Raw genomic sequence first — 22409 nt, 5'->3', positions numbered from 1 at the left:
TCTTGTGGGGTTGTAGTACTGCAGGGATAAAAAAAAAAAAAAAAAAAAAAAAAAAAAAAAAAAAAAAAAAAAACTCATATCAATGTTGCCTTCATGCTTGGGGTCATGTGCTAGTGTGATATCTTTCGTACCTCATTCCATTTTCCAATCCAAAAAGTTAAAGATTAGAGCATATTGCCCATTTGCACCCCATATGTATTCTATAATAAGGTCAAACCAATCCAAAATGATGTAGTACGTACTATGTATTAAACCGGCTAGATCTTTGTATTTTCACGCCTGCTCCACCAGAGAATTAGCTCAGTCTTCTCCGCGCAGCCGACTTTCCCCTCATCTGGTAGGAAGGGATGTTCATAGCAGTATGTGTAGTAATACATAGTAATAATACCTAGGTTCAAACGGTTTTCCCAAGTATGTAGTAACTTCGTTCCCCGCACCAGCTGTCCCCAGATGTACCGAGTACTACTCTGTAGTAGTAAGTACTCCGTGCTACAGTCCCATGGTTGGCCGGGATCATCAATGCAGTGCAGTCAGGTACGTATTACCTTCTCGACCCATCGATAAGAGACAGTATTCCATCGGTATTCTGTATGTAATAACCATTCCTCTCCTCAGCCATAGAGCGAGGGAATCACATGTACATAGTAATACAACTGCTGACAAGGGGGCTTCCAAGCTACTCATCCTTAATAGCAATGGTATACAGGACTATCACCGGATAACCCGTTGGCTGAAGAATTTATCGACCGAACAGTGGCTGGATGATCATCATCTCCATGCATACTGCCGAGTATGGTAACAACCTTGACGCTGGCGGAGATGACAAAGATAACATCATCAGCTTCATTTACTGTTTTCAGATGACCACTGGCTAATTTCATGTTTGTACGTATGTCCGATCCTTCTATCAATACTCGGCAAATTTTTACAGAGTACAATCCGGACTCAAACTGAATCGCATATCGCTCTCTAACCATAGAACGTTTACTAAAGCAGCATCGCTATCCCACCCCCGACAGAATAACCGAATACCCGTAGGATAGGATACGCAACTCAATCTGACAAATGCAGTTCCTCCAATCCTCTTTTGTCCGTCAATAACCATCATATGTCGATTGCAAATGCGAGAGTTATCGACAGAAAGCAACTTTTTTTTTTTTTTTTTTTTTTTTAGAGCGGCTTGGAGAACTCGGGTCGTCCGTAGCCTCCTTTCTGAGATATCCCTCGAGACGGCATCCATGGAGTTACGGATCGTCCTCGTCGGCTCCGAGTCACTAGGGAACCTACCCATAAGAAGCGCGGACAACGCGTAGTGTAGGATAGGAGAGAAAGCCAATGGGTGAACTCAAGAGACCACCGAAAGAGAAAAGAAGGAAAGAGGGACGGGGGAAAACGCCTTGCAGACCTTGGGACTCTTATCGTGCTTCATTCGCTTGTCTTTTCTTGTGATTCTGCAGGTATTCGGACAAGGGTTGCCGGTAGCGGAGTCTCAGCTTGACTGTCACCGACATCTTCGGAAGAATTGGCTGGATCTTTAAGATCAACGGCTTTTGCTACGTACCCAGAAAGAGACATGGTTAGGAATAATGGCCCAAAAGTTTCGTTTTTTTGATACAATTGTATAGCGAAGGAATATGAAGCAAAACTTACACGACGCCATACTAATGGCTCGTAAGACATTGTCCCAATTCGCAAGAACGCACGCAACCGCTGATGCCAAACAAGCAAGATGTTATATTAGCTGGACCGTCGTTCAGAGACAAGATTGATTATCTGAAGATCATACAAACCTCCTGTGCCATCGTTCAACGTCCCTATTTTCGACTCCAGAGTTTGCATCTGCGTTGCCAATATAGCACTCAAATCGCGCAGATGTCTCAGGTTTTCAAGTTCTGCCTTTTTGGACGCTATTCGTATCGCCAAAGCAGATGACTGCTGTTGAGAAATGGCATGGTGATTGCTCGGTTGGCGAAGAGAGGCCCCTGAGCTCCCCGGTGGTAGCATCGTCGGTCGAGACGTGTAAGCCATGGCCCCTTAATTGCCACAAACGTTATATCGTCAACGGGCGTCACAGATCGATAGTTTTTTAGGCGATTTCAAGTTAGGCAGTCTATTAAAGATGTTCGCGGTACGAAGTAAAAGAGTTTGAAATGAGCAGTAGTGCTCCTCCAATCCCACAGGCCGTGCTGTTGAATATTTCACTATATGGGATCAAAAAAATATACTGTACATATATAATAGTGTGATATTGGAGAAAGGGTTGAGATTGGAGATCTCTCCGTACGGACGGGAGCATAGTGAGGTCCCGCTTTCCCAAAGCAACCAGACGGACGCACTATTCCGAATACGGTCGAATGTCAACAAGCGTGGAGTGTGGGCCCAATAATTCGTATCCCCGACCACGAAAAGCGCCATCTTCTGTTTACAAAGTCACCTTCAGCAACAAAATCGACTGGTGCCCCTCACCTGACAGCTTCCCTTGTTGCACCTTCTTCTTAAAGAATTTGAGCGCCTTAACTAGCTCCACCTGGATCGTGTGTCCGGATAGGGACGGGCAGTCAATCACTGTCGACCTCAAGCATGGCTAGATTAAATGAATCTACTGCCCCTACCGAATCTATTGAAATTCGTGAGTCGAGAAAGAGAGCATTACCTTCTCTTTGTCTATTACGCAAGACTATGCATGAAGCTGACAGTTTCTTCCGCCCTTTTAGTTAAACGAAGATTTGTGAGGCAAAATCGCGAAATTGCTCGGGTCAATTCGATACAGTCCCTTCGCATTCGCAGCCTCGAATCCGAAGTCTCCCACCTTCTATCTGAAAATGTATCGCTTCGGGAGCAGACTATATCCCTCAGTCAAGAGCTGGAAAGATATGAAGCAGCCAAAATGCTACACGATGGTGTCTATGGCATCAAAGCGAAGCTAGATAGCAAACTGGCAGAACTTGGTAGCTTGGTGACGGATCTGGGGGCGCTGCCACGCAGATTCAGCAAGCTATGCGACGGACGAGCAGAGTCTACCGACCCAGGGCATTCGCGGTTGTTAAACTTGGATTGGAGGCGCAGGGCAACGGATGCTGAATACAATGCGGCCGCTGAAGACGGAAAACTTCCAGTGATCCTTGAAGACAAGTGCTACCCACGGAAGACATTAGAGTACGTATATATTAAATGCGCGTTTGGTCTTTGATTGCTTCGCCACTTGGATATGACTGACTCTTTGGAAGATCTCAGGAGCTGCATGACATCATTCAGAATGAGGAATGCTCTCCAAGGTCGCCTGATATAGAGGAAGTCACACCAGTTGAGAAAGAAGAACGCATTCACTTCAGTCAAGAGCTGCCAGAGGGTTTGGCTGGTTATCAGATAATGCACACCGATGCTGAAGAGATCGATACCTTACTTCCTCCAACTCTCGAAACGAGAAAGAAGAGAAAACCGAGCCCTGTCGCAATGAACAAGACGGAACGTGCCTTCAGCCCTGATGCGGTCTCTATGAATCACGACGTGAACTTCCCACTGAAGTCAGGAGCCAAGCGAAAATTTATGTCGGAAGAAGCCGAGCTCTTTTCATCGGCAACAACAGATGATGGCGATGATGATTTTCAATATAGCCGATCTAGTCATCTACAGAGCCCGGAAAACCAACACACATCCATATATGACGGATTTTCACCGTCTAAAACCCAGGTAGAGAAAAAGGGAGGATCGAGGGATCGTGGTTCATCCAAGCGAAAAGTGCTTGAGCCGAGTATGCAACTTATCCCCTTTCATGTTCCGAAGCAAGCCTATCGAAACTAACCACTGAAAAACAACAGAGAGCACAAATATCAGTGCAGTTCCTTCAAAACGGGATCGGGCTCTACGGGACCAAAAAGCCCAGGACAAGGCTCACATACAGGATACAGACTGGAGATCTTCGACCAATGGAAGAAGGGAAACGAGCCATCAAGAGAGTGAGATGGATGCGAAGCCGCTCGCCCATTACGCTAATCGACCAGCCCCAGAAGATGACAGCGCTAAACATCCTACTGAGTTCCGAGCATCAGAGCAGAATTCATCATCCGCGCCAGAGATACCTGAAGACGAGGCAACCTCTAATGCGCTGAGTGCCACCCGGCCCACAAGGCGTCAGCGATCTGTTGTCAGCTATGCAGAGCCCAACCTCAGAGACAAAATGAGACGACCTACGAACGAGTTTGCGGATGCGGTTATGGGTGGTAACCCTCGAAGAACGTCGGATATCCAAAGCCCCCACCCGAATGCTAGCGATGGGGGAGACGATCAGAGAAGCGGGGGTTCGAGTAGTATGCGAAGCTCTTATCACTTTGAGACAACCGACAGTGTCCAAAATCACTCTTTTGAAGCTCAGGAGGAAGTCGCTTCCGGAAATTCAATGACTACGATTTCCCAGAGGAAACGCAAGACTTTACCTGCAAGCAGCGACGGCCCTTCTGTTGAGGCCATGGCACTGACACACCCAACACGACATTGCGGCATTCACAACGGTCAACAGATCGACAACGAAGATAGTACCGCTAGTCTGGAAAATGGAACTACCGAGAGAAATGAACCACAGTGGAATGCCGCTTCGCCGGCGAAGTCGGCCACCAGGCAGGCTCGACGTCACTCATCAAACCCTAGGGGACAAAGCCTTGCGTCCGAGAGTGGCGTTGGTTCGACTGACTCATTTCGAGTAAATCCCACAGGTACATTGGCGTTGGACTATGACGAATTTATGCTGGCCAGATCAGACAACGCTTCTCTGGAAGCAGAATCATGTGCGCAATCAATGAACTCCCAGGCAGGCGTTGGACGTGCCATAGTTTCAGGGACAGGTGGCAGGCAAGCTAGACGTGGCCAACGTACAGGTACCAGGAGAAAAAGCATGATGATATAATCCTTTGACGACTGATACCAAAGCTCTCTCCTTCCATCTTCCTTTCTTTTTCTTTTTTTCTTTTCTTTTTTTTTTTTTTTTTTTTTTTTTTTTTTTTTTTTTTTTTTTTTTTATAGAATAGAGCATGTTTTTTTTTTTTTTTTTTTTTGCCTTGCTTTGTTTTCGTGCCTTTCCAGCGAGACGTTCTGTACTTATCAGTTATTCGGCTACACTAGGGGACAAATACGCTGTTGTCATTGCTACCACTCTTGTGTTCCTGGCCACTATAACGCCGTCTAAATTATAGTAAACTGCTTGTATTCCCCGAAAATGTGCAACTCACATAGATTGATGGCATATTGAACGGTTTCTATCCACTTTAATAGGATGGAAATCGATTGACTGACTTAATCATGTCATATTGAATGCACATGCCTATCAAATTAAATGTGCAATGGCCGCTCTCAAGAGCCTTGAAAAAAAGCGGGTTGACTGATTTCTTCCTATGTCTAAAGAGACTTGGAATTTGATCCATAATTATTTATGCGCCTTGTGACTTGTGATGCCCTTTTGATGGTTTTGGCATTCTCTCATAAGCATTTGGACTTGGCTTTCTCCGCTTTCCTTGCTTGTCATGGTGTTTTGTACAACAGGCTGTATGACCTTTTTCTGAGTCTTCTTGAGATGAGTGCCGGTGGTGTGAACTCTCCCTGTGACCCAGATGATGTTGTGAACGGTTTGGCCTGTTTTGATGGCGATCTGCCTCGCTATCGCTATCGGAATCGGAATCGGAATCAGAGGACTCTGATTCTGAGCTGCTCTCACCGACAGGTCGAGGTTTATGATATATACAGCACACTAAGTTACAATCAGTTCAGTCATTATCAACATGAGCGGTTTTCGATATGGTAAAAGATAAAGCAAGTAATGAAGAAAGAGTCATCACCTTTGGAACTCTTCTTGCCCATTCCTTCGTTGTCAACAACATCTTGGCCCCATCTGATATGGCGATTTGGGACGCTTCCAGTGTTGATACCTGAGGAATTTGAATCATCCCCCCTCAGCCTCAATGTGCGTGAGATACGGTTTGCAGATTGATCATCAGGAACTTGGAGGACTTGGGAGCTTGATGCTGCAGGCGATGGCACTTGGCGAGTTTGGGGCATCATTTGCAAGCTTAATACTCGGCGTGAATAGGACTATTAGTTATGGATTATATGACCTTGATGAGAAAAAGAACATGTACCATAATAGATAAGATAAATAATTAAGAAAATAATAACAAAAAACAAAATTCCTGGCGAATTTCCCCACACCGCCTTTGCCGCATATGATGAAATACATTTCTACGGAGTACCGCCTGATTAAAATGCAGCTTCAAATACTTAAATACATAGTAAATAGTATTATGTCAATCTTTTCTTTTGCGGGGACTAGTTGAGCTGTAAGTACCTAAAATTGTAGAAAAAGAAGCAAAACCAAGAGAGTATTTACTAATCATGCATCAAGGTGCACATATTGTGTTTCAACAGCCACCAGGCACACAAAGCACAAACTGTTAGTAGTAAAAGATGGGTAAGAAGGGAGTTGTTGCCGGTAGTTCATAACGAGGAAAAGGAAGATATCCGAACCCAAAATCAAATGGACGATAAATAAGTGGCTCCCTTCCAATTCAAAGCCCATACAGAGACCAACCATCGAGCCAGTCTCCTCCCGTGGGGTTCCCAGACTTTTCCGGATGTTTTGCAACCCCAGTTGATACGGGTTGCGCAAATTCGCTGCGCAGTTCTTGCTCGAGTCATAGCTCATCTTCTTGGTCCATTTCCGATGGCTTCAACAAGCCCCCGACTTTCATCGCACGGTCTCTCTCCGCGGCCTTCGCATCACGCAAAGCCTGCTCCCGTTCCTCTGCGTAGAGCTCTGCATTATCGCCTGCAAACTCCTTCAATGAGATCAGGAAATCTCGCAGGTGGGTTTTGAATTTATTGAAGTCATCATTGAAAGTAAATAGGCCGATGACGAACTGCTTGATTTGTATCCTGAAATACAATTAGCACACTCTTCGTCCATGGGAGGTATGGTATAACCCACTCCTGCAAGTTTTTGAAGGCAGTCTGCAACAAGTTCGCAACATATTCTTGCAAAAACTCTTTATTTGATGTTCCCGGGGGGACTTGATCAGGCGGGTAAATAGGATCCTGCACCTTGCCAGATTCAATGAAGTAGAACATTCGTGATAGAAGCATTGCTTGTGATTTGAACCCTAGGGAAACAAACAAAGTAGTGAGCTTTCGGCCTTTTCTTTTCCTCCCCCAAAGGGGCCAGTGAATGCAAATACATACCCGCCTTGTGATCGCTGTCGGTGAGAACGAAAAACACGTCCTGCAAGATTGGGATGAAAAACTGACGGAAAAAGATACTCGATGTCTGAGCATCAGTCTCGGCCATGTTATTCATCAGTTCAAGGCACATTGCGAGGCCAGTGTTTTCCACTTCGCGATTGTCATGTTTGCTGGCCCACATGCAAGAATCAATCACAAACTTGAATTGCGTTGCATCAAGTTTGAGCAAGGCTGGGAAACAGTACAAGTTGATGGCCTGTAGCAGTTTGAAAAACTGGACACGGTGCTCTGGATATTCGTGGAAATCTTTATTGATCATTTCCAACGTGGATTCAAAGACGCTTTCCATGATCAGCGGTATCTTGTCTTCCATCAAATTCTAAAAGAACAATGTGTGAGACCAAATCGAATTTCAGATCGATGTCGGTTGATGATTGACTCACGTGTAGTTTATGAATGATCGTTGTCATAACGTTCAAGACCTCCGCCTCGCGTGCATCGAGGACATTCCGATTATAATCCACCAAGACTGCTTCAAGAAGTGGTGGTACCATGTTTACACTGACCATTTCCAAATCATCCGTCTTTTGCACATAAGTGTCAACGAGCTTGAGTATTTCCTTCTTTATCGTCCGGAGCCCTCTGACTTTAGGCGTCTTGGTCGCGATGTTGCCTACGAAACCGTTAGCTCTGCTGTATGGGTACAAACGACGCCGAATTCAGGTTGAAATTACCGTCACTGGCGACAGCGTCGCTGATGAGTTGACTAGAAGCTCGAAACATATTCAACATGTCATGGTAGATACGGCCTATCTGAGAATAGAAGTAAGTACCAATTGAGGAGCATGCGGCGACATTTGTTTTCATGATGTTCCCGATGATTTTGATTGTTTCTCCGTCTTGGAGGATTGAAGGGTCTTGGTTCGCTTGAGCTATAATGGCATCCCAAGCAGAGTTAGGAAGCGCCATCAAATTTTCGGTCAACCGATCTTGTAGACCCTTCTGGCCCTGGGCCGAAATCATATAACCGCATGCCTCGTAGAACGTATGAACTTGTTGCGGTGAAAGATCACAGGTAATCTTCCTCATGTTGCGAACAATTTCCTCGATGAAAGGTTCATTCTCCCCAGGTTGGAGCGCAACAAAGTGTCGCCTGCATTTGTTTGCAATCTTTATAAATGTATCACAGGCCATGTCCTGAACACCTAGTGTGGGTTAGCATAGAATATAACTTCCTCACTCGCTGCCAGGCAACTGACCTTCGTGCGTTTCATGCATAAACTCGAATAGCTTGTTCACGACTGTCTTCAGGAACTTCCAATGCGCCTTCAAGAAACGAGGATACTGTCCCACAATATACATGATATTACTCGCCACAACGGCTTTGTTGTCCTTCCCACGCTTCATCTCCGTGAGACCGAGGAGATCCTTGATGATAATGACTAGGAAGCGCTTCTCGGTTTCCTCGTTCATCGCGCCAGAGATCGATCCAATTGCCCAGCAAAGAGTATTGCAGTTCGCCCACGACCATTCCGATCCGTCGACTTGTTTGGCAAGCTTGTCGATCATGATATTCTCCGTATCGACGACATCGAGATGGGTAAGATAAACCAAGCACTCCCTAATGGTCTTGTAAAGCTGAATCGTGTCGCTTTCCTTGACGAATTCGCGGACAATTTCCCCTTCATCGTTCTCAACAATCAAGACTTCCTCTGGTCGCACCATCTTCTCAATCATGACTGTACGTAAACTTGACAGTACCTCTTCATATTTGTGCTTACGAAGAGGGTAATTGGCCAAAGTGCTGGGATGCGGTGCACCCCCGTTCGAAAGACCGCTCACACCCATGCTCACCAGGGGGTTGATATCTGTTATTGGTAGTTGCTGCATCTCTTCGTAGAGTTCCTGGACCAGCCTTGTCCAGTACTCTAGACAAATTTTGAAAACTTCCCTATCGTCAATCTGGCTGATACGGATAAGATAGAAATGCGCGTGGGTAAGATAGTCGCGGTTCGGTAATTTCTCGATAAGCTGACAGACGTATGTGTTAGCATTGCTGCAAAGCCCAGATTTCAGAGAGAATATCAGTTTGGGTATAGAATTCGAGACATACATCGAGATGGGCGCTGAAGAAGCTGCAGAGGAAGAGGGCCAGATTAAGCACAAATTCCTGGTCCCTCGAGTTGCTTTTTGAGAACACCTGCTTCAGATCCATTGACAGCGGAATGGTCTTGGAGACTATAGTAAGTGTTTCCGTAAACATATGCACCAGTCTCTCATCATAGTTGTATGGACTTCCAATTTGCAAGCCCCCAATTTCTGTGAGACATTTGAGAGTTACATTGCGAAATTCCGGAACTTCAAGGAACCTCGTTAAAAGTGTGTTGATAATGGGTGTCTCAAAGATGTATCCTAGCGGGATCCAGTTGAGAAAACGCAAAAGCGTCTCAAGCGTAGCTTTGACCAGGCTAGCTTGGTTTGCGGTACCTAGAACTTCAGAGCACAGTTGAAAAATAGATGAGAATTCCTGTGTCATCGAAGTTTTCAGGTCCCTAGCCTTGACGGACGTCATTTGATCCTGCGAGAAGTCGAATACTTCCTCAGACAGTAGTCGAAGGATGGCCATGTTATTTTCACAGATGGAGAGACTGGTGTGACAAGATGCAATGATCTCGTTGATAAAGGTCGGCCAGTTGCGCGGCCATTCTTGTTTCAAGATGGAAACAAGAACGAGGTTGAGTTTGTTCAAAAGCGCGCGTTCGGTTCTGAGACTTTCTTCCGTCTTAGAGCTCTCAATAATGAAATTGACAATGAAGTTTCGAATGCCTGAAGCAAAGAGTTAGAATCATGAGAGGAGATTTGTATTTCAGCAAGCCAACTTACCTAGGCATTGTTCTCTAGGTAAAACTTTCCACCGGGTCATTATCACATCGTCCAAAACCTGCAGAGCAAGATCTGCCTTTTGTCAGCATGCTCTTTCTTCTTTTCTCTCATCTCTCGTTCATTACCCCGGAATATGGGTTGCCATACATTTGGTCTGCGGGTAAGATGATTCTTGAAGGATATTCCCAACGATCAACCAAGCATCGGGGTTTTGCTTGAACTGAATTTGGTCAACCAGTCAGATGTGCATGTTCCAAGTGAGTGTCGTGCACAGTGTCCTTACTTCCGTCAAAGTCTGTTGGGCTTGCTTTTGCTATTGTTGAGAGACGACAATGTCAGCATCTTGATCCGACTTGCATTTACATAACAGAATCAAACAATAAGTAGACTCTTTCAGAACCAAACAGAAATCTACCTACCAAATCCCCTTTGCCCTCATAGAAGGCCTGGACAGTGTTGTCCAACTCCTGTATGGAAACAGACATCCCGCTCCAAAAGTTGGCGATGGTGCCTTTTGCACAACTTGATCTTCGACACGATACCCGGGATCCAGAAAGAATGCGTGGGGAATAAAGAAAAGAAAAAGAGGGAGGAGAAGACGCAAGGAAGCCCAAACTGCAAGTATCTCTGAGGGATGTACAGAGTACAAGGTAAATTCAGACCGTGCAGAATGGCTGGTGGGGTTGAGGCTCCTTGGAGGGGTTCGTCGGAATGTACTAGGTACGTAGTTAAGCAACCGCCCAAAAAAGAAAAGCAAATAAAAGGGCAGGAAGTCTAACAGTGACGCAAATTTGGGTGTAAGGATAATACAATTCAGGCTCACTGGCGGTGAAGAACTTGGTATTGTTCAACCAAGAGATAGAGAAGCTCGCTATGCTTAGTCATCCAGCTCTAACTTATGTACGGAGTTACCCAAGCATAATGATAAGAAGAGTTATGTAGTTACTCCGTACCAGGGATATGCATAGCCAATGAGTTTGCTACAAAAAGATAACATTCAAAGTGGGGTGTATTATTTCTTCAAATAATCACCATGATCAAAAGTATTTGGACTACCAAGAGATCCATCCTACTACTCCCCTAAATGCTTGAATAGGTTTAAACACATGTTATGCAACCAGCAACGCAGGACCGTTTTTGAATGGAATGGGATATGTTTATGTTATCCATAGCCTATCCCTTGTAGTAGTATGGAGTGGTGTGTTACCTTTAAGCACAGTAGCTCACGTACAAAATGTTTAAACAAAGGATTATTGATATCCATTCAAATCATCCAGTGTACTCCATACGAAATATTTCATAGAGCAAATTCATTAACACCAAATAGTAGTAGTATTAGTAGCAGCACAGAAAATAATCTATACTTCATGCTATGGAGTACTACGGAGGTACAGAGTACTATGTACATATACAGAGTAAACGCGCCTGTCGATCAACTGCGGCGTTAATAGCGAATAATTTAGCGAGCGTCCAAATGTGTCTCACATAGCCTTAATGAGCGACTCTACAGTGCAAAGTGAACCACACATGTCTTTTTATTAGTACATAATATGGATAACTGGAGATCATTTACAAAGACGACCTTGTATAATAAATAGAACTTCGGAATATAGTGTGTAGTATAAACAGGTATTGCTGAGCAGCAAGCAATTTTTCCCGCGGTCGAGCGCCATGCCGCGCTTCCCTCGCGGAAAGAGAGAAAGGAAAAAAAAAAATAAAAAATAAAATAATAATAATAATAATAATAATAATAATAATAAATAAACAGATGGTCACATTAGGGGAAGGCGGGAAGCGGGAACAAGCGTGCCGACAGCCGACCATCCCCTCCTTTGACTGAGAGTGGCGTGTCGCCTGAGCGCGCTATTGCCCAACCTTCAAGCCAACTGGAGACTCGCTGACCCGCGCGGGGCCAAACCAAGCCGGGTCCTGTGGAAAGATGAAGCCAATCAGCGTCAACAGCGTCGTCGCGCGGCCATTGCCGATCGCGCGCCAACGTCACTTTCGCCCAGTCAAATGCTTCCTCAGCGGCTCAGCCAGCTGGCAGCCGCAGCCTAGCGCGAGTCTTTTTTCTGGTTTGTTTTCGGGGGGCATGTAACTTGTGTACTCGTACGCTACTGACTATTGGTGGTTTCTCTCTCTCCCCCCTCTAGGAGTTAGGTTTCCTACTATGTATTATGATATTCTAGGCGCCCTTTCTCTCTCACTTTTTTTTTTGTTTGTTTTTTGCTCTTTTTTACTCTTTCCACTGCGGTATAACTCAGGCGCTGGCTTATTTATTTCTACTCAGTGTATTGACTAGTACGCCTTTCTCCCTTTCGCCCCTCTATTTTCGAGGGCCTTATTTGCTTCCCTTCTTTCCTGAGTCCTTCTCTTTTTCCCTTCTTCGTTTTTATCTCATTTTTCTATCGTTTGCCTTCACTTCTTTCTCTTCTTCTCCTGTCCACTGGATTGCTCACTATCAATTTTCCTTCAATACTTGCCTGCATTACTGTTCCTAATGATAGTTATCCTGCATCCGAATTTCACCACCCTGATCTAGCGTTACTACCACCGCCACTATCCAAGTAGCATCGAATCTATACAGAGCACGGAATAAATTGCCAAAAGAAAAGGAAAAGGAAGCAAGACCTTTTTTCCACTCTACGCTTCTAAGCGCATTTCCATACTATCTCATACTTTGTACTGCGACTTTTTACCGTCTCACCCTAATCATCCGTCTTTTTTTTGCGCTTTTGGCGTTTTGTGGTTGTCGCTCTCTCCATCATAGTCTTTGCGCGCCTCGACAATCGAACCTTTTTCTTTTGCATGAGCTCAGGATAACTGGATACTTCGTTTGCGGAGCTTTTGATAGTCTTATTGGCTTCTGATTTGGTTTCTTCAGATCGCGTGGGCTATTATCTTCTACCCACTTAAGCGACGTGGGAAGCTATCTGCGTGGATTATTCCTGACGTTGTCCATCATCCAACAACATTGTGGTGCTACTTTTACGCAGCATCTTTATACATTTGTCGCTGGGTGTACAATTCACCTGCATGGTGCATTGAGTCCGAGCCCAAGGATCTTGGGGGCTCATTGAAGACACCTTGGGGTCGCGCAATCTTACGTGAACGAAATCGCCCTCGATTCACAAGAGGAGGAATCGCATAAAATATTGACCAAGAAATTTTTCTCATTATCTTCTGACCTGAGCGCTAAATCCTAATAACCTTTTCGCCCAATATGAGTGCAATTGCATCTGCGGCAATTGTGAATGGGGGTCAGGATTCGGAGAAGGAACTGAATTCCGACCAAAGCCCTTCTCGATTCACGGCGGTTAATGGGAGGGAACCACCGGTGCCTGGAACAAACACACCTACTCCTAATCCCCCGCCGAGCAACGAAGGACATCGGGAGTTGTCAGAGACTTGGGGGAAGGGCGGATATGATATCCAGTACCGCCAGGATGAACGCCCGCGAGAAAATGGAGGTATTGGAAATGACCAAGAAGATCGGCCTCCACAAGGATCCCCATCTCAATATGGTCAGTCAAGCATCAGCCGAAACAAGCGAAAACGATCAGAGTCAGGCGAGCAGCAGGATCCTCAAAGCTCCTACCAGGGTACTAGCATCCCCCGTAGCCCTGGTTTCCGGCTAGAGGACAGTGCTGATTCGCATGTGCTGCCTCCCGGCACGAGTGGGCCAGCGACATGTCATCCAGTATCTGAGCTAAAAAATACTCCGCCAGTAATGCACCCTCGGCACGAGGCGGGTGAGGGTTCTCGGACGCCATCAGCAAATGCACCGTGGAATGATTACGACTCTCAGCTGATTAACCAAGCGCAGCGTGCCCAACAAATCGACGCCTCCGATGCGCAATTGGCAGAGGCACTCCAACGCGAAGCTCAGGGTCATGATGCAGTTCAGAAAGGGTGGGGGTCAGTTAACCGCCCTTTAGAAAGTGGCGAGCAGCCTTCACCGTTGTCCACTTATTCCCAAGAGCGGTCGCAAACTGCTGTTCAAGTAGCCCCGAAGAGAAAGCGTGTTTTTAGCAATCGCACCAAAACCGGCTGCATGACCTGCCGCAGGAGGAAGAAGAAGTGCGACGAGCAACATCCTGCCTGTGAGTTTGTCATGACAATCTGATATACGCTTCTAAGTTCTTTTCCTAACCACTCTTTGACAGGCAACAATTGCATTCGAGGTGGGTTTCTATGTGAAGGCTATTCGTCACGGAGTACATGGCAAAAGCCGTCCAATGTAAAGGCGCCGGTCCCTCTACAATCAAAAGAAGGCTACGCAGACGTGGGAAATCATTATATGCACGATATGGGCCAGCAGCATGATCGACAGCAGGGTCTAACGGACCAGCTCGAGGCGGGGAAAATGAGGCCTATTGTTGCCGATGAAAATGACCGCACACCTACTGCACAATACACAACCAGTCCGACTGGAGTTGGATCCAGTCGTGGTCCATCATGGTCAAAACGGGTCTGGCCAGGTGCAGGCCATTCGACTTATGTCTCGGACCACTTGGCCAAGACCGACTATCGGGAGGTCCCGCCAATCCATGAACTTTCTCGCGACGAACATACAAAATCGGATTATCAAGTAGTGCCATCGATCCGAGAGCTTTCTTCACACGGTGCTCATCCAAAACCAAGTGTGCCACTGTTCCAGGGCACAATCGATCAGCGACCTGCGCACACCAACAATATGGACACCAGCAGCCCGCAAGCACAAGCCAGAATGGCGCTCAGCATAGAGCACCAACTATCAAGTCGCACTGTCACAGGGGAGGAAACAGAAAAAGAGAAAATGATTCGTGGCGAACTTTATCGTCCGTTCGACATACATTTGGTGGAAGAAAGAGAACGATGCAAGGCTGCTTTGTGGCGATTCAACAATTCCTGTAACCCTGTGTCTGGTTTGAGTACAAAAGAGCAGAATCGCCTGCTCAAGGAGGTTTTGGTGCCTCCAAACTCAATTGTCAATTCACCTTCCGGTGCCACCGCCTCTCGACAGGCAGGATCAATTGGGCAAGGAGCTGTTGTTGAGGCTCCCTTTCATTGCCACTATGGGTATAACATCCATATCAGTGAAGACGTAATGATTTCGGAGAACTGTCTCTTCGTGGATGACTCTTGCATCAGAATTGGGGCTCACACGTGGATAGGCCCCAGGGTTACTATACTCAGCTCCATGGCGCATGCAAATATGCAGGAACGAAAGGGCTCCCAGAGCCGCTATCAAGGACGGCCCGTCACAATCGAGGAGGATTGTTATGTCGGTGCTGGCTGTACAATCTATCCCGGGGTGCGCCTTCGACGAGGCGCCTACGTGGCTCCTGGAGAAGTTGTTAAGACTGACATCGTTGCCTATGGATTTCAAGGTCTAAAACCAAGTTATATGTAGCATTTGCACGCAAAACGAACATAATTAGAGATATCCGATTGTGTTGTCTACGTGTCTGGCCATTGATGGAGAAATATCAAAACCCTTGAATAGGATCTCCAGTTTACGGAGTACGCTATATCTAAACTTTCTTTTTTGTATGGGAATAATATGGGTGCAGTTTACCGACTTAGCAGTCTGTACGACCCATAGCCTGAGTAGAAGTTTCGTATGACAAGCAGAAATCCAGCATCAATTTTCATTCCACCAATATTCCATATGCCCATGCTGAGAGTGATTCCTATATACAGAAGGTACAAAGCACTCAAGAAAGCCAATCCAGGAACTCTGGTACGAAATAACTGACTACAATACCAGCGCCAGCCCTTAGGATGCCCTCGGTGCTCTCAAAAGCCATTGACTTCAAGTCAAAAACTCCAGCTGCGGCGCCCGCATGAATCATAGCATATTCACCGCTAACCTGGTAAGCAGCAACAGGAATATCCTCGGCAAGTTCTTTCGCATCCCTAATGATGTCTAAGTAACTGCTTGCAGGTTTGACCATTATGATATCAGCGCCTTCGCCAACATCGCGCTGTATCGCACGCCGCGCAAGCCCTCTACCTCCTGGTGGGAGTTGATAGCATCTACGGTCTCCAAAGGATGGACAAGAACCTGCCGCATCACGGAAAGGACCGTATAAGCAACCGCTGAATTTCGCGCTATACGACATGAGGAGGACACGGTGTGCCATGCCGGCCTCAATCAGCTTCAGTTTAATGGCGCGCACTCTTCCATCGTTCATATCAGATGGGGCCACACAATGCGCACCGGCTGTTGCATATGCTAATGCCACATCCGAAATCCGATCTACCGACTGTGTATTGTCAAGGGTACCGTCTTCTTTAAGTATTCCACAGTGGCCATGTGACGTGTATTCGCAGAGACAGACATCCGTCACGATGTAAAGATGAGGAAAGCGAGATCGAAGGAGGCGGATTGCTTGAATGACCGGACCAGTAGGGTCGTCTGCAGCTGTCCCCAGTGCATCCTTGGCAGAGGGATGCAAAGGAACTCCAAATAAGATCACCGAACGTAGACCCTTTCGAACAAGCGGTTTCAGAAAAGGAACTAGGCGATTCAAGCCTCGTCGATGTTGATTAGGTAAAGACGGAATCGGCGCCTCTTCGTCCGGGTTGTCCGTAATAAATAGCGGGTAAATGAGCATTTCCTATTCAAAGTCAGGGTTGATAAGGATACAAGCAGAAGGGGCAGAAAAAGAAAAAAGTTGGTTATATAAAACAGTTCATACCTTTGTCAATTGCCTCTCAGCCTGCCATGATCTACTTAATGGATGACTGTAGCCAGCATGCAATTGACTGGAGATATCACCCGATATACTGACACTGGTGGCAGTGGTGCTTGTATATGATCGAGCAGTAGCTTGAGACCGAGCATGGGAAACTTGAGAGCTCCGGTCATCAGGATGAGCGTCTCTGAATGCAATGTCAGAGACCAAATTGGAAAATGACATGGTTAAGTTCAGCGCTTCGGTCTTCACGTTAACCAGATCTCTTAGGGTCGAGGGTTTCAGAGCAGTCAGATAATTGAGGAGAACTGAGAGTACAATCGATATACGGTTCCGGGTCTCTGAAGCCGTGAGCGAGCAAGTTATTGATATTGCAAATGGAGATGTTTGATTTGAGAAAGTAGCGGCAAGGTTATATTCGTTAATTGGTCGAATGGTAGGAATTACTAATTCTACATGTGCGGAGGAGTATGAGAGACTTGGCATGAGCAGTACTTCCGGGACCTTTTTTTTTTTTTTTTTTTTTTGTTCCTCCCCTTGTTGTGTCGAGAAAAGCCTTACTTTATGCAAGATTCAATATGATTTTACAAAGGGGACAAGATCGCGCGCGGGTTTTCACTGGAATGAAATCCGGAACATCGGGCGTTACTTCGTAGAACCAAGTGCAAGAAAAGGATTGGAAAAGAATAGTCAAATTCCACCCAAGTTTGCTCAAATCTCAAGGCGTGGGGGAACACGCAAGCTCAATGCTTTTTGGTACACCTCGAAACTACTCATAAATGAATTAGAGCTGGACATCATTATTTAATAGCCTGACTTCCTCGCCCGGCTTGAAGGCGGGGAGGCCGATATAAGGACACCCTTCACAGCGAAATGCGTCTCCTAGTGCACAGCTTCCACAGCTTCCCAATTTACCCTGCACAGTGAAGTCGACCTCGGCTAAATCATCCCCGTCCAATTTCATGGAGTCTAGTGCCTTGTCAGCATTGGCCCTCTTTCCAGCGTCTTCATCTTCAATTTTCCGTGCGAGGCCGCATGTACAGTCTTTGCAGGCTCGCCGACGTTTCCCGGCCTTGGGACGACATTCGGGTGCTAAAGATATTTGAAAGTTGGGTTAGCAATGTAAATGAAAATCCCAGGGATTGGTCTTAGCAACCTATAGGGAAATACTTACGCTGCACGATTGGACGGCCAAGATCATCATCACCAAGCAGAGTGTCTTCATCAATAAACTCGTCGTCTGAGCACGCATTGTTATCTTGAACAGATTCCGGGTTCAAATCATCACCAAAATCAATAAAGCCAACGCCAGCGGGTTGGTCGGGCTTGTTTCCCTCAATTGTAGTTTCATTTTTTGACTGTTGAGTGGCCTTGAAACCATTTGTCAATTTTCCGCGGTCTTTTTTCTTCCTTCCAAGTTGCAGCGGTATAGCCTGCTGTTGTCCGGAACTCGGCTTCTGAAAACCCCTCTCACTGTCGCTTACCAACCCAGCCAATATTGCTTCGGATTGGTAAAGACTGTCAAACGATCCATGCGTTCCCCCTTGGCTGCGTAGATACCCTCCTGGTTTTAGTGATTGAACAATCTTTGCAAATAGTTCGCGTCCAAGAATCTTTAGGCTTTCGGTGAATGTGTCGTCGGAATCAGCCAAGATAATGATACTATCGTAAGTCAAATCCGGTAAAGACACAAGGCCAAGTGCGAGGCGATCGAGCATTTGCAAATCGGTCGCATTTCGGCCACAAGAAAGAAGGGCTGCGTTGAGCTTATCTGGCTGTGAAGATAATGACGGCGGAGAAAGTAGGAGAGTTTTCCCTGGTGTGTACTGGCCAAATGGAAAATCGGGCGTGTTGTCAAGGGCAATGGACGGCGCCATTGTAACTAGACAGCCCAAAGATGAAAACGTATGCGAGTATACTCGTTGGTCCAAACGGGGTTTTCTGTTGGTCTAAAATCCGGGGGGAAATGCTCTTCGACGTTGATATGAAAAAAAAAGAAAGAAAGAAAAAGAAAAAGGAAGGAAATACTAGTATGTGCTATCACAAGACTTGTGGCAAAAGACTATCAGTAATACAGTGGGGAAGTGGGGCAGTCCAATTTTCGGGCATGGTGATTGATAAGCAGCAATATCAATTGAGTCATACTACATTACTGCGCCCGCCCACGTACAAGCTTGCCGCTCGCGGCGTTTAGTCAAATTGGGTCCGGCTAAGGCCACAGGATCGCTTAGACTTGTACTCCGTAGGCATAAATCAATGATTCAATAATCAATCAACTGGACAATTGGAACTGTATGCGTAGGAAGCTATATGCCGGTAAATCAAGCAACTGAGGGTGAAAGGCCTAAGTAGTGGAATATCGATCAATTGAAAATTGCAGAATCGCGAGCGCCACCCCAGAACCATGCAAGAAGGAAAAGAAAAGAAAAGAAGTAGGAAGGGGGGCCTCCGCTGTCTCAATTTTTTGAGGTTCTTTAAATTGATGCTCCTATCAGTATTAAATCATACATACCAGCAAATATGAATGTTTAAAGCAAAAATACTGTCACAACTGACCCTTTAACCAATTGGCATTTACCAAAGTACTCTTCTTGAATATTGCATTTGTATTGGTGCATCCTGTAGGAGTATGTCGTATGTTACCGTTGATAGACTTGGTTCAGGGCATCAATAACATATGCTTAGCACGATTTATTAACCCAGGGTCAATTAACATTGATCGTGGCCATTGGCCCATTATGCAACCAGGAGACATGGGTATCAGGGCTAAATATATTGGTGACACTCAAGCACGTTGTGAAACCTCGCAATATGGATTAGGGCCCTGGGCCCTGGCATACTTTATAGTGGGAGTCACCTGACTCCCACCCTATATTGAAATTTGAGTATCGGCTTGTGTCTCACTGCTGGGCTTCAATTCAAAGACCAGCAATCAGTCTTTATACATAGATTATATGACGCTTGAATAACATTGCACTCCTTTCTCTCTATCTATCAACTCTGCTATATACACCTAATCCTCATTACACTATTCTACCCCTCTAACCTCCAGTCTCACAATTCTGAGGGCCATAACTGTTGGAACTTCTAATTAAACTGAAGATGGCTTGTGATGTCATTTATTGGCTCAGTGATTGACTGATATTACTAATTAATGATTAAGATAACACCGAAATAACCAAGAATTTAATTAAATATAAATCCTGCAAGAGTGTATAAAAAATCCTAATTCACTATTTAATAACATTTTCTATACAGGGCTTCGGGTGAAATCTCGATTTCGCTTCTGATTGACCAATAACGATGTAAACAGCTTATGTAATTATTTTGATTCTCATTGGCTGTCTGAATCAGCCTCACGTGACCATGGGCGCCGCAGGCATCAAAAGCGCACCGCAACGACTTGGGGCCAAGCCGCCAAGGAATGCGCCACCGTTATATTTTTAGTAAAACTGGTTTGCTAGTCATAGAGGATATAAGGTAGAATTAAATAGTTATTTAACTTGAAAAATACAGAAGCTTATAATACTCTATTTTAAATGTAACGAATCATTTAATGATTCTATTATATATACTAGTACAGTCATTTAGTCTCTAAATATGAATAAGTGTATATATGTAATAAAACGACAAGACAACTTATAATTCCTAAAACTAAACTAGAGTGTAGAAGAGTTTAAACTTAAGATTAAGATAAAAAGTAAGTAAAGGAATAAATTATTTGAATCAACAACTGAAGCAGGAATGTATCAAGAAAAAAAGAGGAAGTAAATATAAGTAAAAAACTGAAAAGATGGAATGCTCCTCCTACATTAAGAGAGATTTATGGTTTTAGATATATCTAATCTAAGAATATAACTATTGCAGGAGGTGCACTGCCAGATATTAACAGCTTATGTATAATGAAATAAGATATATCAGCTGATTTAACTGTGTTTCTACTGGCTGAGGCAAAGGGACTGGATTAATTAATATATAAGGAACTGCTTTGCATATTGCAGAGTAAAAAGCTCTTAAGATTAGATATTAGGACTGCTACAGTCATCACTGATATTCTGATGTTTATAGCAGTGTATATATTCATGGATTTCTGCTCTCTGCTAGACTGCAAGGGATTTAATTGGATTGCCTGGGCAAGTAAGTAATTTCCTTTTTATATCATAATACTATACTAGAAAAACAGCATAGCTGTCTTTAACCTATATTTACTGATACAGGGGCCTGCCTAATTTAACAGTCTCTAATTAAGACTCCCAGTTTATGTTAATCTTTTAGAGTTATACTATAACGTAATCGGACACCGAGCTGCCCGCCGCCGCCGCCGCCGACAAGAATTCTTTCCATTATTCTATACAAATCACTCCACTACTCTAGCTAAAAAATAAAAGCCATACTGAAACGTATTTAATTCATTGAATCTATGGCAATCTAGCCGGGCATTTCAACCTATTATGGCCTTCTTGATTGCAATTGCTGCACCGTATTAACCGCCGCGGCCTTGATGATGGCTCTTGTTGAGTCTTGTATGGCCTCCCTCTCAACCAATTTTTGCCGGCCTTCAGAGCCAGTCAAGCTCCCTCCATCTTGGATAAAGGCTCGTGTCATATTCTTCTTCCCTTCCTGATGCTTATTTGATGTGAAACTGATGAAGTTCTTGTCTTAATAGAACAGCATCTTGCATTGCAACCTCTGTGCTCTTCATAAACTTTTCAAGCATCTGCTCTGCAACAACTGAAGATAGAGACTGGTTTTGGAGGTCTTGAATCTGCTTTTTCTGCTGATTTAACTGGTAAAGATTGGCCGGTGTCATCCCTAAATAGAAGGATTGATTGCTGCTTGGAGAAGATGGTGGTGTTGGTGTCTTCATCTTGATGTAAAGTTTTGAAACTTGAAAGCACCCTCTCTGGTTTGAATGGAATGAGACCAGCAGCTGCAAATCCGCTTAATATATTGGCCTTAGAGAGAATGACTGAGCATGGACTTTGGTGTAGATAGATAGGAAATCCATTTTATCAATGACATGAATGCCATTCTGTGTCATCTCCCTGATTTTCTGGCCATAATAATGTTTGAGCGGCGCAAAACAGCTAACATCTAGAGGCTGAAGTAGATGAGATGAATGAGGAGGCATATATAATGGAATAATCCTCCTTTCCATGCAGAAATGATCAAAATTGGCAGTTGCATGGCTGCTATGACCATCAAGGATTAAAAGCCGATATTTGCCAGCTGTTTGAGAGGCAGTATGCTTTTCAAACATCCCCTGAAGCCATTCAAACCCTAAATCATTATTTGTCCAGCCATTATCACTCAAGCTAATTCTGTATTCCTTGGGAATAGCTGAATATCATTGTGATTGATGCTTTTTCCCAGCCATGATGATTTGCAGAGGTAAAACAGACCCAGAAGCACTTATGCCAACTATCACGGTTATCCACTCCTGATTTCCAGGTTGAATAGATTTGGCATGGCTGCCTCTAGTTTCAGAATCACAGACAACCTTTGCAGTCGATGCCACGCCCATTTGGAAGCCAGTTTCATATCCATATTGTATATATCCTGCTCTGCAATGCCATATCTTAGAATGATCTCTTGAATGCGATTGAACCAGCTCTTTATAAG

The 22409-nt window shown here is 44.9% G+C and overlaps 8 protein-coding genes across 8 annotated transcripts; 2 read left to right on the top strand and 6 right to left on the bottom strand.

Moving 5' to 3' along the window:
• Positions 1–1174: 1174 nt before the first annotated feature.
• Positions 1175–2282, bottom strand: ASPGLDRAFT_47825 (DASH complex subunit DAD2). Its single transcript, XM_022546762.1, has 3 exons — positions 1788–2282; positions 1651–1710; positions 1175–1553 (listed from the first exon to the last, which is right to left on the bottom strand). Exons 1-3 carry the CDS (start codon positions 2026–2028, stop codon positions 1426–1428), a joined length of 429 nt encoding a protein of 142 aa, XP_022399992.1. The 5' UTR covers positions 2029–2282; the 3' UTR covers positions 1175–1425.
• A 160-nt stretch (positions 2283–2442) lies between these two features.
• ASPGLDRAFT_150702 (shugoshin family protein) lies at positions 2443–5011 on the top strand. Its single transcript, XM_022542177.1, has 4 exons — positions 2443–2629; positions 2715–3156; positions 3228–3751; positions 3819–5011. The coding sequence occupies exons 1-4, from the start codon at positions 2581–2583 to the stop codon at positions 4898–4900; spliced, it is 2097 nt and encodes a 698-aa protein (XP_022399991.1). The 5' UTR covers positions 2443–2580; the 3' UTR covers positions 4901–5011.
• Positions 5012–5054: 43 nt separating this feature from the next.
• ASPGLDRAFT_47822 (PPP1R11/YPI1 family protein) lies at positions 5055–6115 on the bottom strand. The gene is made up of 2 exons (XM_022546761.1): positions 5826–6115; positions 5055–5737 (listed from the first exon to the last, which is right to left on the bottom strand). The coding sequence occupies exons 1-2, from the start codon at positions 6043–6045 to the stop codon at positions 5421–5423; spliced, it is 537 nt and encodes a 178-aa protein (XP_022399990.1). The 5' UTR covers positions 6046–6115; the 3' UTR covers positions 5055–5420.
• Positions 6116–6677: 562 nt separating this feature from the next.
• Positions 6678–10589, bottom strand: ASPGLDRAFT_127794 (exportin CRM1; the record flags this gene model as incomplete). The annotated part of the gene is made up of 11 exons (XM_022540742.1): positions 6678–6918; positions 6971–7142; positions 7222–7600; positions 7665–7894; positions 7956–8426; positions 8481–9252; positions 9335–10047; positions 10105–10176; positions 10252–10324; positions 10388–10417; positions 10524–10589. 11 exons carry the CDS (start codon positions 10587–10589, stop codon positions 6678–6680), a joined length of 3219 nt encoding a protein of 1072 aa, XP_022399989.1.
• A 2738-nt stretch (positions 10590–13327) lies between these two features.
• Positions 13328–15499, top strand: ASPGLDRAFT_128188 (uncharacterized protein; the record flags this gene model as incomplete). The annotated part of the gene is made up of 2 exons (XM_022540773.1): positions 13328–14207; positions 14271–15499. The coding sequence occupies 2 exons, from the start codon at positions 13328–13330 to the stop codon at positions 15497–15499; spliced, it is 2109 nt and encodes a 702-aa protein (XP_022399988.1).
• Positions 15500–15684: 185 nt separating this feature from the next.
• Positions 15685–17309, bottom strand: ASPGLDRAFT_47818 (porphobilinogen synthase HEM2). Its single transcript, XM_022546760.1, has 2 exons — positions 16791–17309; positions 15685–16709 (listed from the first exon to the last, which is right to left on the bottom strand). The coding sequence occupies exons 1-2, from the start codon at positions 17271–17273 to the stop codon at positions 15804–15806; spliced, it is 1389 nt and encodes a 462-aa protein (XP_022399987.1). The 5' UTR covers positions 17274–17309; the 3' UTR covers positions 15685–15803.
• A 262-nt stretch (positions 17310–17571) lies between these two features.
• On the bottom strand, positions 17572–18664 carry ASPGLDRAFT_66974 (uncharacterized protein; the record flags this gene model as incomplete). Its single annotated transcript, XM_022549075.1, has 2 exons — positions 17572–17879; positions 17962–18664. The coding sequence occupies 2 exons, from the start codon at positions 18662–18664 to the stop codon at positions 17572–17574; spliced, it is 1011 nt and encodes a 336-aa protein (XP_022399986.1).
• Positions 18665–21166: 2502 nt separating this feature from the next.
• ASPGLDRAFT_47814 (uncharacterized protein) lies at positions 21167–21818 on the bottom strand. Its single transcript, XM_022546759.1, has 2 exons — positions 21431–21818; positions 21167–21323 (listed from the first exon to the last, which is right to left on the bottom strand). Exons 1-2 carry the CDS (start codon positions 21652–21654, stop codon positions 21206–21208), a joined length of 342 nt encoding a protein of 113 aa, XP_022399985.1. The 5' UTR covers positions 21655–21818; the 3' UTR covers positions 21167–21205.
• Positions 21819–22409: the final 591 nt, after the last annotated feature.

The sequence above is a fragment of the Aspergillus glaucus genome (genome assembly GCF_001890805.1).
Source record: "Aspergillus glaucus CBS 516.65 unplaced genomic scaffold ASPGLscaffold_12, whole genome shotgun sequence".
Classification (NCBI taxonomy): Eukaryota; Fungi; Ascomycota; class Eurotiomycetes; order Eurotiales; family Aspergillaceae; genus Aspergillus; species Aspergillus glaucus.
The sequence above is the reverse complement of the archived record's forward strand: the minus strand, read 5'-3'. Positions and strand labels throughout refer to the sequence as shown.